We start from the raw sequence: 14322 nt of genomic DNA, 5'->3' as shown, positions 1-14322 counted from the left end.
TTAGTTTAGATAGACTTTAAGATTATAAAAAAATATGTTTAGTAAGATAGCAGAAGGTTTTAAGTTGAATAATGGTGTATGTTAATAGAAAAAAAATATTTTGTGAGGTATGTGTATGTATTTTAGCTACAGCCTCTCTGGACAACCTCTTTGGTGTCTCATCACTCTCCCCATGAAAAGTTTTGTTCTTATGTCCTCCCTTATGATACCCTTGCAGTTTAAAACCACTGCCCCATGTCCTGCTACCTGTGTCCTGTCCCGCGTCCCTTCCCTCAAGCCAGTCAGCCACACCCCACAGTTTGGTGCCATCCACAAAGTTCAGTCCCAATAAGTTCCTCAGGGACACTACTTGTTACTGATCTCCATTTGGAAATATGAATCTACCAGTATATTTCATGCATTGGAAATATGTGTTTATTTTTAACATTAAGGTTTTTCACTAAAATGCCATGATTTTTAACTGAAATGAAATCCACTATTTACCTACTACAGATATTCTCTATTTCAGATCATATTTCAGTGCAAGTATTACTGATCCTGGCTATGTGGTAGCAGAACGTTGGCAACTTTTAATTAAAATATATCTGAAATGGAAACTTCATAATATTATAGAAAACAAGTTTTGTTGTCTAGAGCAGGAAAGAATACAAAGGAAACTAAAGCTAAAATTCTCTGAAATAGTTTAAAACAAGTTTGCCCTTGCATATATTGATAGTCTAGCATTGCTGGCAAATGAGTTGCTCAAGCCTCAGATTCTAATGAAATATTTCTGGTTTTCCAAGTTTGGGTGAGGATGGTTCTGTGCTTAGAGCAACTGTTGGTGAAATCTACAAAACATTTCCTGTTTCCAGAACACAGTTAATGAGTTTATAAGAATGCTATTTTGAACTGCTTTCTCTAAGTCACTACATTTTTCAGCCAATTTGTTAGCTGGATAAGGATTAAAAAGAACATCCAGCTGAAAGCTGTTTTCCATTTCCTGAGAGACTTTCAGTTTCCTCCCCAATTAACCCAATGGCAAAATAATTACCTTGAAATTTCTTATAACAAAGTCAAAGTAGATTTTCATCTTTTCCAATGCCCTTATCCAAGAAGGTGGTGGCAAAGGAAGACTGGAAACATTCATAATGTAAATTTTAGTGGTTTGTAGTCAACTTTTTTTCCTCTCCAAAAAGCATTCACTTTGTTAATCACTTACGGGACTTCAACATCCACCCTAGAACAGTTATAAGCCCCTACCTAACTTGTAGGAAGAAAAACACAGGATTTTAGATTTCAGGGTAGTGAACAGTCTAAAAATCCTGGGTAATGAACACCAAACACTCAAATCAGAAAATGGGGTGAAATAGCAATGGAAATCTTTTAGGATATTTTTTTCCTCCAGTGTTCGACTGACTAATTACTCCAATTCACCAATTGTTTGAACATAGAAACTATCTATGAAATCTTAAAGGCAAGAGTTAAATTTCAACAAGTAAATTTCACCGAGTCATTATTCCTAAAACCAGCTATACATATAGCATTTCAAAAGATTATGCTATTTGGTTCCCTAAACTTCGACTTTTAGAACTTGTTTCTCAATGTCCAAGCTTAGTCCATTTAAAACTAAATAAAGTAAAATAAATCTGTTCTATTTAAATTAGATAACTCATCATAAGAAATGTTTTTGGCTCATAGCTGTGGCTACTGTTACAGTCACAAAACGTCATTCAGACAAACTCAACACTTGAAGCCAGTGCAGTACATATATATCCTTTGTGTGAAAAATCCTATTTATTATTATTTATTATTCTAATTATTTACCAGCCTGACTAATTTGGTGTCATAATAAATGAAACAGTAACTTAAATGGTTTTTCCACTTTTTTTTTTTTCCTTTTGCCTTTGGGCAAGAAGGAAAGGGAGAGAAGACAAGGGGGAATTTAGCACGGCTTCCACCTGCTTGCAAAAGGCCAGGGTATGAAAATGTAATACTGTACTCATTTCACTTCCAGTTGTGGTTAATAAGAAATGGATTCTTTCCTCAAAAGACACCAGTTTCTCTAATGCTCTACCAGAGAACTGTCTAAGAAAGTTTAAAAATACTATTAATAATAAGCCTGTGTTAAAAGGTGCTCTAAAATATCAAGCCCTAATCAGAAGTGGGCTACATTGCAATCAAAATGTTGCTAAATAGAAACAGCAAGAGGAGAAAAAGTTAATGATGCTGAAGCACTGAAGAAAAAAAACAAAGAACAGTGACAATTTCTCTGAAGTTTTGTGAGTTAAAAACACAGGCTGTAGAGGCAAACTAGTTTTTTTATGACAGGGAGAAAGAAAAAATAGCCTCACTCCATATCATGAAATGTCAAATTCTATGGTGTTTACATAAATCCCTGCAGCCAAGAAGAGGCAATCTTAGGTGTTTATTTAATCAGGAAAGTGACAACAGTCATTACTTTACTTTCTTCACATATCTTAAAGGAATAAAGAATAAAAATAAAGACTGCAAAGAGAATTCTCTTCATTGTGAAGCCTTTTGATAAATATACTCAGTTAAACACTCTTTGTGCAATGACTAAATATATTACATAAACAAAAAAAATCCATAGTTTTACTTAATGATTCTTCAGAGAACTTAATACTCAGCTCTTTGTTTGAACAAATTAAGTCGTCTCCTACAGAAAAAATTACAAGAGCACATAATAGTGACTATGGGTGTGCTTTTTCATTCTTGTTTATTAGTTCACATGTATCTATCCTTAAAACTACACTTGACAGGACTTAATTATTGTGCAGTAACACTAAATAAATCAAGGGGTAAGGTCTCCCAAGTATTACTTGTACACTTGCTTTCCTCTGCCTGAAATAAACTCATTATTTGCAGTAGAATAACTTAGAAAAACTTGTGTCAACTACCTAAACTATTAATTAATCAAACAGGCAATTAATTTATTTTTTTTCCCAAATAACTTTATACCAATTTTCAAGAGCTGACAAGGAATTGTAATATAGATACATACAAATATTGGGTAAAGAGCCCCCTTAACAACGAGGAGACCCAAAGCAAATCCATGGGGAAAATAGCCAAGGAAATACTGTATGCATTTAAAAACCCCCAAAACCACAAACCACTCTTTTTAATGACCTGCTATGGAACGATTTGCTTTGCTCCCAGGGATAAAGCTTTTACTAGAGTATCATCCTTGTTCATTAGGACATGTTTGACATGATACACCATTTCAGTTTTCCTGGCTTGTCCTGTAACTACGTCAGCCAGAACTGAGCCAAAAGCTGCTCCCTGTCCATCCATTATAATGGAGCAGTAGAACCATTTTTAAAATCTTCTTTACAATTTCACCAATAATTTCTTCAGTATCAACTCTAACAAAATTCATTTCAATAACAACAGTTCCAAAGTCATCATGGCATTTAAATAACCTCTAAAGAAAACAATTATATACAGCTGAGTACGTCCTTATAATCCCTAAATATTAGCATGCTATCACCAGTGGAGTCCCATCTCAAGCTGAATTTCAGTCAGTGGCTACAGGTGGGAAGCAATTTGTTAGGACAGGGACAGCTACTCCCTGAAGCAGCAGGCTGCCCCGGTTGTGTGCATTGCTCTCTGTCTCCACTTCCAAACACCTTCCAGAGGCAGGAACTTTATCTTTATGCCACTCTCAAGAAAACATGGCATCCCTTCCAAAACTCTCAAAACTCTAATATATCAGATCAACATAATCACTTGCAGATTATTTCTGATTTGTTGTCCATACATACACTAGCGACTTTTGGAAATGCTACAGCATTTTTGTTGTTTTCTACCTTGTAGACATAGCCATTAATTGATTTTTTTCCCCCAGTTATTTATTTTATGCTCTTTACAGTGAGCTTCCAAAAAATGCATGTTAAGTGGATCTGTGCCTTATACAACATGTACATAATAGAATCAAAAAACCCCCCAACAATTGTCTTAATATTTCCATCTTCTTTCCCTGCTGTGAGTTATACCATGCCTCATTTTCCTCCAGCCTTGAATTTCTTTGGATAAAACCCTATTAGAAGAAAGTCAACATCCCTCATTTAATTTGTGGATTATTCTCAAACTGATACAACCATCAGCCTCTTCTCCAGCACAATCTTCTATTCACAACAGATGCTGCTCATGTAAACTGCTGCAGCAATCACTTAAGAATGCAGTGGAAGTTGTCAACTCAAGTGTGGATTACTAAATGCAAGATCATTATTCCATTTAGACTGATGCAAAATGATTCCCTGCAATGTGTTGAATCTTAGCTAATTTTAGATATTGATTGAAATACTATAATCAACTTCATGTAAGTGTGACTGTATTTATTCAAGATACGATTGAATTTAAGTGGCTACAAGTGGTCACCTCTATATTTCAAAATGCGCTACCTGAGTTAGAGCAACTGACTGCAACTTTTCAGTGTGCCTTTCTTCGCACTTCAAAATCTTGCTTTATTGCTGTACCACTTTCTGTGCAGCTACATTTTTGAAACTTCACACAAAGCTTTGAATGCTATGTTGGAGGTTAATTTTGGAAACTGGACACTTCAAAGAAAGCTACACAGATTCTTATGTGAAGCTCTCAGTTTTAGAGCACCTATGGATTTAAAGCTTCACAGTCTGTTATACCAAAGTACAGTAAAACAATTAAGCTTGTTTAATTAAAAACTTTAAAAATTAAAAAGTAAACCAATTATACAGCAGCTCTCAACTGCATGTAGTATAAATCATAGGATCATGGCTGAAACTTTTATTTTTTGCACTATTATTTCAATTTTTCCAATTACATTGCAGTAATTTCCTATGTATCATCTCTTCTGTGAATGCTTAATATCAATAACCATTCCCTGCAAAAAAGGCAATTTATAAACTGAAATGTCCCCATACTTTAAAGTGTTCTCTTACTAGCATTTATAATGATGACTAAAAGAAGAGAAAACAAAAGCAAACAAGGATTTGTAGGCATGAAAGGTCTTAAACTTTAAGGGTTAAATTATATGAAGTACTTACATACTGTCACAGTCACCATCAAAATCCAGTCTAATAGAAACAGAGCACTAAAGATCATAGGCAAACTGTTTTTAAAAAACAATCTTTAATCAAAATAATTACATTTATGAGGGGTGAGGGGAAGAATAAAAATCTCACTATTATGCTGCAAGCAGTGCTTCCTTAAAACAGTCATTAAGAAATAATCTTTGCCAGCCAAATGAAATTCCAATGTATATTATGCAGATCTTTAAATACAGAGCTTTCCTAAACTAATTTGGTAGAGGAAGACTGGCAGGAAATGAATTAAAATCAGCACAGCTTTATGTTTTACATAATGAAACACAACTTACATCCTTGTTCTATTGTAATTACCCTAGAATCATCAATATACCAAAAAGACATCACATGTCTGAGAACCTCTCTCACTGTCAACTCTCACTGCATTATCTTTAGTCTAGCTGGAATCATGGCCAAAGATTCTCCCCAGTGAAAACACATTTGTGACAACCATGGCATGGCATTGGAAATGCCACCTGCACCTTGCTAAATCCTCAGAAGCTGCAGAAGAGAAAGCTTCAATTCCTACACCCTGGGAAATCAACTGGATATGATTCACTAATTATGTTCAAGCCACCCCTCCTTGCTGCTTCTTCTCCTCTTCCTGTGTCCCAAACTGTGTCTCAAAACCTGCACAGCTTAAGCTTCTAAGAAAACTCCTTAGCTGAGAGAAACCTGAAGAGGCTTTAGATTAGAACTAGACAAGATACCAAAGGCAAAGTTACAGACAAGTTTGTTAGGAGCACTAGGATTCAAAAGGAAGATTATGGAAAGGCACAAAACAGCGAAGAGGACAACCCAATACCATCAAGGGTCTGTGACAAGTAGTGGCAATCTCCTTTTTCCTAGCTGCCTGACACCTGCCTGGCCAGCAAAGTCTGTTCAGGTGTCATCTCAGAAGCCATGAGTGTCATAGTAGCCTTTAAATCCAATCTGTCCTTTGTGTGCATGAGCTTACAGTCAAATCTCTGCACTCTACAACGTGCGTCAATAAAGGGCCCCTGGGGTGGATGGCAGGGACACACACACAACGTGTTATCTGCTGCCTGCATCTCATGCTCATGTGTCAATTTTCCTTAAGAGCATTAGGCAAGGAACCAGAATCTTTAATACCATGGTACTCCAGAGTATCAGCTGAAATCTATTTAAAATGCTAATGATGTAAGCAATAAAGAGTAGCAGGGAATCTATTTCATCTTGAATGCTGTTACAAACCATGGGGAGGTTCCCAAAGAAGGAAACAAGTCTTTACCTCCACAGATATTTAGAATTCATCACTGAATTGAAGGAGAACAAACCCAAAAATATTCTGAACAGCTATGTTTAGAGAATTATGAGCCCAGACAGGTACCCTACTAACCAAACTCTGAAAGATTTATGTTCCAATTCATTCCACCTACTATCATCACCTCAGTGGCAGATAAAGACTGGCAAAGTAGGCAATCAGAAGAAAAGAAAAAACAATTTGGGTGAATAACAGCTGTTTAAGGAAGAACTAAACACTGAGCCGCTGAAGATGTTAGAAGATAAGCCGTCTTTAAAGAGTCAGATCCTGAAGCAACATCAGGGGATCTTTCCCCCTCAGAATACACAGAGTAAGGTTTATGCAGAATTTAAACACTGGGTGGCAGAAAAGGCCACTGTCTCAGCACCCAAACACAGGTGGATGTTTTAGATGCCAGAGAGCACCTGAGACATCTGCCTGAGGCTGGACCACAGGACAAGGGGAAAAAAGCTTCTGGCGACCCACCCCACTGTGGAGGAGCAAGCTGGGGAAGAGGCCACCTACACCAGAACAAAGACACAAGCTCCAACACCTGGCAGCTGCCCTTTTTCTGTAGCACTGGCAGCAAGGTTAAAAGCAGTTTCTGAGCTGTGGCAGTTTCTAACACACATTAAGAAAAATTGAATTAAAAAAAAAAAGTAAAAAGTACTGAGCTATAATCATCTGTTCCACCAGCAGTTCAGAAAACTGAGCTGGAGAGAACATCTGGACTGGCAGCAGGGGACTAGCAAGTCATCTGCTGCCCTGATGTAAAACTGTGGCTCATGGGACAAAGTGTTTATTGTATACACTAAACCCTACCTGTTGTAGCACTTCAAAGCACATTTGGCATGGATGTCACTTGAAACTTCATAAAACTGACAAAGAAAAAACTTAATAGGAGATTTCTTCCATTACATGGCTTAGTTATGATTTTTAAACCCAAAAATACGGACACAACATCCTCTCTTAAAAAACTCTTGAAAACAGGCCTCAAAAAAGGCCCAAAGGAGATGCTGGGACATCTGCTGGCCCCAAATCCTTGCAACCAATATAACCTCTTACTGATCATACTGCTGCATTCAAGAAAGCTGGACTAATTAAAATTAAAACTGCATTGTAAATCAATCCCTGAGTTTACAACAAATTCATCTCCTAGACCGTGAAATAATATTAAATTTTGCCTAAATGTTCAGGTGAAAAGCATTATAGTATTAAAAAACCAAAACAAGCCAAACTAAGCCCCCTCTCCAAAAAAATCCCAAACAACAAACCAAAAAAAAACCCATAAGGCATCACGTGATTTCTGAATTTTAATTTTACCATAATTTCTAAAAGCTCACAGAAATATATCAGCATACCTATTGACATTCAGAATTGGCTTAAGACAGAATAGAATCCAACAAAATCTAATGAAAAGACAGGAAAAGCCTTAAAAGTCAAAACAATACTCTGGGACCTCAACAAGTCCAGAAGGGCAACATCATTTACGCATTCTATTCATGCAGTGCTGTGGGAAAAATCTTTACTAGGTAATATCTTGTTCTCAATTATTTTTAAATTGTTTTCCCTGATTATTATTTTAAACACATTTGCTATTTGGAGAAATGAATTTAAATGAAAACACAATCAACCACTCTAGTTGTGAGATCCCACCTGGTCTCCAGGGTGTACGACATCATTTCTAATGAATCTGGCAGCTGAATAACCTTTGAATATGATTTTAGGAGGAAAAAAAATTACACTTTGCTTGTGCAAAATTAATTACAAGTAGAATCCTTATTTAAGATAGGACGGTATTTCAAGAGAGCTACCTGTAACAGGAACACAACAGAGATCTTTAATTTCTTCCAAAAAGAACTGCACAATGCCAACTAGAGTACCAGTCCAGAGCTTCTGGCACCCCTTTTAAACTAAAGCATTTCCTTGACATGAATTCAGGGCTAGAAAAGTCACAATTATTAACAGGAATCAAAGCAAATTACATAAAAGTTTGTTTTTCAACAGAAAGTGTTAAAATCAACTGCAATTCTCACTGAAGGTATGTGATTCTGGTTTTTGGATTGTCAGCTGAGGGAAAAGGGATGGACACAGATTTAGACAGGATAGAGATGATGGAGAGGAAGAGTCACCAAATTAGAACATTTCAAGAAAAAAATGCCCAGGATCTCTATTTCAGAAAAACTCACAAGAATGTGCAAGAGTTATGAAAATTATTAAAGTAAAATTTTCTTTTTGGTTGATTTTTAAAGCACTGTTGATAGTCTTTATTGAAAATAGTTAAGCAAAAAGTATTCTATTGGCCAACTATCTTATCTGCAATTTCTCATTTCAATGAAATTGAGTTGTTATTTTCCTGTGCCAGACAACACCATGAAAAGCATAATTTTAAAATGTTGTTTACAGTTTACAGAAAAGCTCCTGCTTCATACAACACTAGTATAAATATGGATTGAAATATGAAGAATTTAAAATATGCCTTTTTCTTTTTCAGCAGCACTATGGGGCAAAGATGCAATACCCTGGTCTGTTGAACAGGTTTACTATTGCTTTTCTTGTAGCTACTCTCTACTTACATGAATTTTACTAAAAAATAGTATTTAAATGCACAAAGGATATAATCCTTTTTTTATTTTTTAGCATGGATATGGATCTTTTGCCACATTCTGTTACAGGAAATATTCACAGTCCCCTTCACAGACAACTGAATAATCTTGCAAATGCTGTGAGATAAACTTCCTTACATCTTGGCTTTCAAAGAAAATGTAGACAGACTAAACTGATAAAGTAACTGTTCCTTAATCTCCTTCACGGTACAGAATTAGTTTCTCTCAATTCCAAAGTGAATTGAGCATTCTTTGCATTTGATGTCTAAGTACCTGTAGATTTAACAGCTCTTCCCACTACAGAAGGAAAGGGATTTAGTACAAGCTCTGTGCAGGATAGAAGGCTGTGCTAGCTGAAGAAATTTCACTCAGCAAGCAAGCTTTTCTGTAGACCATTCAACAGACTGTGTTTGCTGTCATTTATTTTGAGCAAACTTTCAACATCTGCCAGCAACTTGAGTCTCTCTCACAGATTTTTATATTCGCCTCATCCAGACTAGAGCTGCTCATCCACTGGTATGGAAATTAGCAGAATGCCAATACAGACTAAACTGAGGGGGAAAAAGAAGCCAAACTCAACATTTTCAATGAAATGTCTTGATTCTTTCACAGTTTTGCTCGGAACCTGCACACACAAAGAGGGGAAAAAATTCCAGCTATTTTTAATCAGTTCTGTGAAACTTACCATGACCATGAAGGCTATAACTTTTCAGCCTTAAAACTTGACTATAAGTACATAGAGAATATTTACTGTCTCAAGTATTAGGATAAAAATATCCCCTAATGACTAGAAAAAGTTCACAGCTTCCTATGCTTGAAGGGGAAGAAAGGGTTTCGACAACCATTTGAAAAGAGAGCTCCAGATCTGCTTTTGCTTAAGAGAGGGTAAGGGATGAGAACAGAGCTTCAGTTTCTCTGGTCTTTGCTATTCTCTCATCTCATCCCTCCTCCCTCACAGCTCTTTCCACTTCCTTTTTCTGCATTCAGTCTGGCACCTCTTCCAAAGCCAAAGCATGAAAAGAAATTCCATAGGTACATATCAGTGACCCAACCAAGCCATGGAGGCAGTTCATCACTTCTGAAGAAATATTTAACATTGACAAGCGCAACCTACAGAGGAGCTGGTTGTTTCTCTCATTTATAAACACTCAATACCAGCATCACTTTCTTTTCCAGCAGGAAGAACCAGAACAGAGGAAGGTCCATAACCACATTCCATTGTCTCACTAGAGACATTGGTACTCACACACTTGTTGGTTACTCATAAGCATCAAATGAAATAAAATGTCTATTACTATCACATTGGTACTAAAGTTTTAAGATTATTTGAAATACAACTGATTTGAGTATGAATTTAAAGCTTTATAGGAAGGACTAAAATGCATCTCTTACAATCATTAAATCACAATAAATCACATCAGAAACTCCCCCTGAAATGACCCATTAAATTGTCCCCAAATAAACAACAGCTCATCCTATTAAGTATTGAAGTGCACCAGTCACTTTTCACACTGGTAACTCGGTTTATTTGCCTCTGAGTTCCATTAAACAATTGGCCCATGCTATGTAACATGACTTCTGTGCAATCATATCCATCCAGTCCATGGCAATTCAATGTAAACAAGGGAGGAAAATGGAAAAAAAACCAGGAAATTGAACCTGCAGAACAAAAACCTTAACAACTAAGAGGTTAACAAGAAACTAGAACTCTACAGTTGCTCTGTGATGAGCCACAACAGGAACATTCAAATATAACCTTAAAAGGGTTGAAACAGGACATGGTAATTGGTAAAAAGGTCATACCAGATTATGCATCTCAAGAGGGAAAATAAGAGAATTTATCCTGGAATAAGTGAGAACTCTATACAGAATTTTATTAAGACATGCCTTAAGGAGATTGTGAAGTTACACAAAACTTACTGTGGAATGTTTAGGGAAACAAAGGAAAGGAAAGGGAAGAATCAGGGTGCTTCAGGGATGAACAAACAGAAAAAAATGCGAGAAGGACGCTGAAAGAAGCTGGCTGCTTGTGCCTGTTTCTCCATTTAAACCACTGAAACATTCAGCATACAAGATCAATCTCCTTGCCCCCAATACCTCAGAGAACACAGAGTAAACAATATTAAGTACTAATAATCAACTGGCATTAATACATGTTTTGACACACACTATAGTTATACTGGTTAATTAAGCTTGCCCAAACTGGGGTCTCTAGAAATGTCTGCTGAAAATGACCCCTGCTTTGTATTAATTGTTGATTGACCTCCAGAAGCATTTTGAAATAGAGTCAGCTCTCCTGGGGGAAATCTTTTCCTACATTTCAACAACCTGACAGTATGTCAATAAATTTACAGAGCTTACAAGTTTTCATCAGCTTTTCTTACTATTTTTTTTTAATATACAAACATAATCTACTCTATATATGCAACATACTATATATAGTAGGGAAATATTAATATGCATAAAATTCATAAAATACACAATTATATATTTCTACATAACAGATATTTAAATTTTTATTTATAGAGAAATATGTTTTTAAATAAAAATACCTATTATTATAAATTGCATACAATGCACATGGTATATAACATGCACATTGGTAGTCATAGATGACAGGAAAGCAATGAAATGGAATTACTATCATGTAGTGTTAGATTTTAAGGATTTAGGCAAGTAGAGGAATTTAACTCCACATCCTGCAATTGTTAAACAACCCAAATAACTTTACCAGCTTGGTGAGGAGTGTAGTTTTAACAGAATTGATAACCACTAGCACAGCTGAAGTGGTGTTTTATACTCACTTTGCATAGTCAAAGAGCCTGCTGTCCCAGAGCTGGTGATTGCCTCTGTATCCAGAATGGAAGAAACAGGAATCTGTACCATCAAACTGGTTGAGACCATCTTCTGAGTTTTTTGAGGCGTGGCTGTGCACCACATCCAGCAGGACTGTGATGCCCATGGAGTGAGCAACGTCAATCATCTCCTTCAGGTCGTCAGGAGTTCCGTACCGGCTGTGAAACACAACGTGGCACCATCAGGGCTCCTGCTGGCAGTGCTCAACACTCGTCATGGAAACTACATCAAAGCCAGCAGTTCCTCACCACCTACTCTACAGATGTACATGGGTTATTTTTCAGCCTCTTAAGCAGTAGCCATTGCTTAGAAACTAACATTTGATCATTTTTCCTTATAAGAATTCTATCATCCACACAAATGCTTTGCAAAACAGATTGTTTTACTCTTTCCTTTTTAATAATACATAAAATTCAGTATAAAAGATAACAGATACAACTTAAAGCTGCTATTTAATACTGAACACTTCCTTAGCTCATAAGGGACAAGAATACATTCATATTGCTGGAATAAAGTAACACAATGATTACAAAAGTAAATGTATATCCACAAAGCCCACAAAATACACTACCTGCTATTTTCCTGCTTGGTTATTTGGTTTAGGTATGACACCATTTTCTTAAAAAGATTTTTTTCTCCTATGCTTGACACACCTTTTTTCAATTAATTAAGCTGTTAAAAACTGTTAAAAATTTAGATAGTTAAAAACTGCCTATCTAAGTTTAGCCTGGTTGCCACTTGATCTGCTCTAAGATTAAAAAAAAAAAAAAATTAAAAAAAGACTTCCACATTTATCGTAATTTTCTTAACAACTATCTGAATTCATTTTTCATGTAATTTCACCTTATACCTCAAGTCTAAGCACAGTCTGTTACAAGCCCGTAAGGAAAAGGGTTCCCAAAGAACACAGAGTCATGATTTTAATCAAGTTCATTACGAACAGTGTACAGTTCTGTTTTTCATATTAGAAAGCACTACACACATTGTTTTTTACTGCCAAGAATTTCACCCAAACCTAGGTATAAAGACTGGTGAAGGTGGATTACGTGGAATATGCTATGGCAGCTGAAGTTACTTATAAACTATTTGTCTGTAATTCTATCAAAAGCGTTTCACAGAGCTGTTGATCACTGTGCCAAACTGATTTCAGATTTCAGAGGAAGGTAGAGTAAATACCTAAGCCATTGCTTCCCATTATACACTTTCTTGCAAACACACATCTTCATGCAATAGTGATTTCAATGGATGGGAAAGAAGGGAAAAGAACAGAGAAGAAGCTGGAGCACTTAAACTTACCTTGATGCTGCAAAGAAACTTGTGACCTGATAACCAAAACTGGCATAGTATGCATGTTCCATAATGGCCATCAGCTGGACACAGTTATAGCCTATAATAAAAACAAATATAACAAACAAATGCCTTAAGGATAGTAAAAAGAATACTCAATATCTGTAACATATCCATTCTAGTCTTCTCTCATTTTAGCTGCCTCTGACCCTAATGGTTAACACCTAAAGATTCAGTAACTTTCACCAAGCAATTCTAACTAATAGTTTATACTAATGTGATCTCCATGGCAAATGAAACAGTCAATTTGTCAAGTGATCTACACATACTGAATCTCCCAGATGCAGACAGAAAGAAGTGTAATCCTTATTTAACTTCAGAATATTAGTTATGCTCACTTGCATGTCCTGAACTGCTTCAACTTCTGACACTTGCAGTCAGGGTTATCCACTGGCTACACACACTATGACAAAATCACAGGATGGTTTGGGTTGGAAGGGAACTTAAAAGATCCTCTAGCTCCCACTCCTCTGCCAGGGGCAGGAACACCTTTCACTAGACCAGATTGCTCAACACCCCTTCCAGGGATGGGGCATCCATAACTTCTCTCAGTAACCTATTCCCATGTCTCACCAACCTCACAGTAAAGAATTTCTTCCTAATGTCCAACCTAAACACACCCTGCTTCAATTTGAGGTCCCCCCATCCCTGGGGTCCACTTGGATATCAAGCCATTGACTGAAACTCTGAGTATGACCATTGTTCTAATTCCTTATCCACCAAGTGGCCCATCTGTCAGACCCACATCTCTCCAGCTTAGACACAACACTATAATTTCGTGACATATTAAATCTTTTTTTCATTCAGCAAAAACACATTTTTCCAACTTCAATAATTATTTCTTCCCTCTACAAGAGTCTTCCTAAAAAAAAAAAAAAAACACAAGTGTAATGTGCTTTTATGTTATCTATAAAATAGATGTGCTTTTTCCAAGTTCACCCAAGAACCAAAGCAGTCCAGGAGGGCTGGGGGGACACACTGTGCTCTATCTCCTAAGATAGTTCAGTGCATGCTTAAGGAAGGAAACTCTAAAGAATCAAGATTTTTCTACACACTATTAAGACTCACACCTCCACCACTTCTCTGTTTGAAGAAAATATCCACTTAATTCCTTAGTTTCAACAAGATGATGTAGGATTTTTTATTCTTCCTTGCTTTTTTATAGCTGTGACATTTAAAACCAGAACAA

The 14322-nt window shown here is 36.4% G+C and overlaps 1 protein-coding gene across 3 annotated transcripts in view; it reads right to left on the bottom strand.

The window, feature by feature from the left end:
• GBE1 (1,4-alpha-glucan branching enzyme 1) overlaps positions 1–14322 on the bottom strand; it is a 136532-nt gene that overhangs the window by 61163 nt on the left and 61047 nt on the right. For all 3 annotated transcript variants that reach the window (XM_074532657.1, XM_074532661.1, XM_074532665.1), the window contains 2 exons: positions 13083–13173; positions 11735–11944 (listed from right to left, as the gene is read on the bottom strand). In XM_074532657.1, coding sequence (XP_074388758.1) covers positions 11735–11944; positions 13083–13173 — 301 coding nt within the window. The remainder of the gene's footprint in view (positions 1–11734; positions 11945–13082; positions 13174–14322) is intronic.

This window comes from Zonotrichia albicollis, chromosome 2 (genome assembly GCF_047830755.1).
Source record: "Zonotrichia albicollis isolate bZonAlb1 chromosome 2, bZonAlb1.hap1, whole genome shotgun sequence".
Lineage (NCBI taxonomy): Eukaryota > Metazoa > Chordata > Aves > Passeriformes > Passerellidae > Zonotrichia > Zonotrichia albicollis.
Note: the sequence above shows the minus strand (reverse complement) of the source record. Positions and strands in the feature narration are given on the sequence as shown.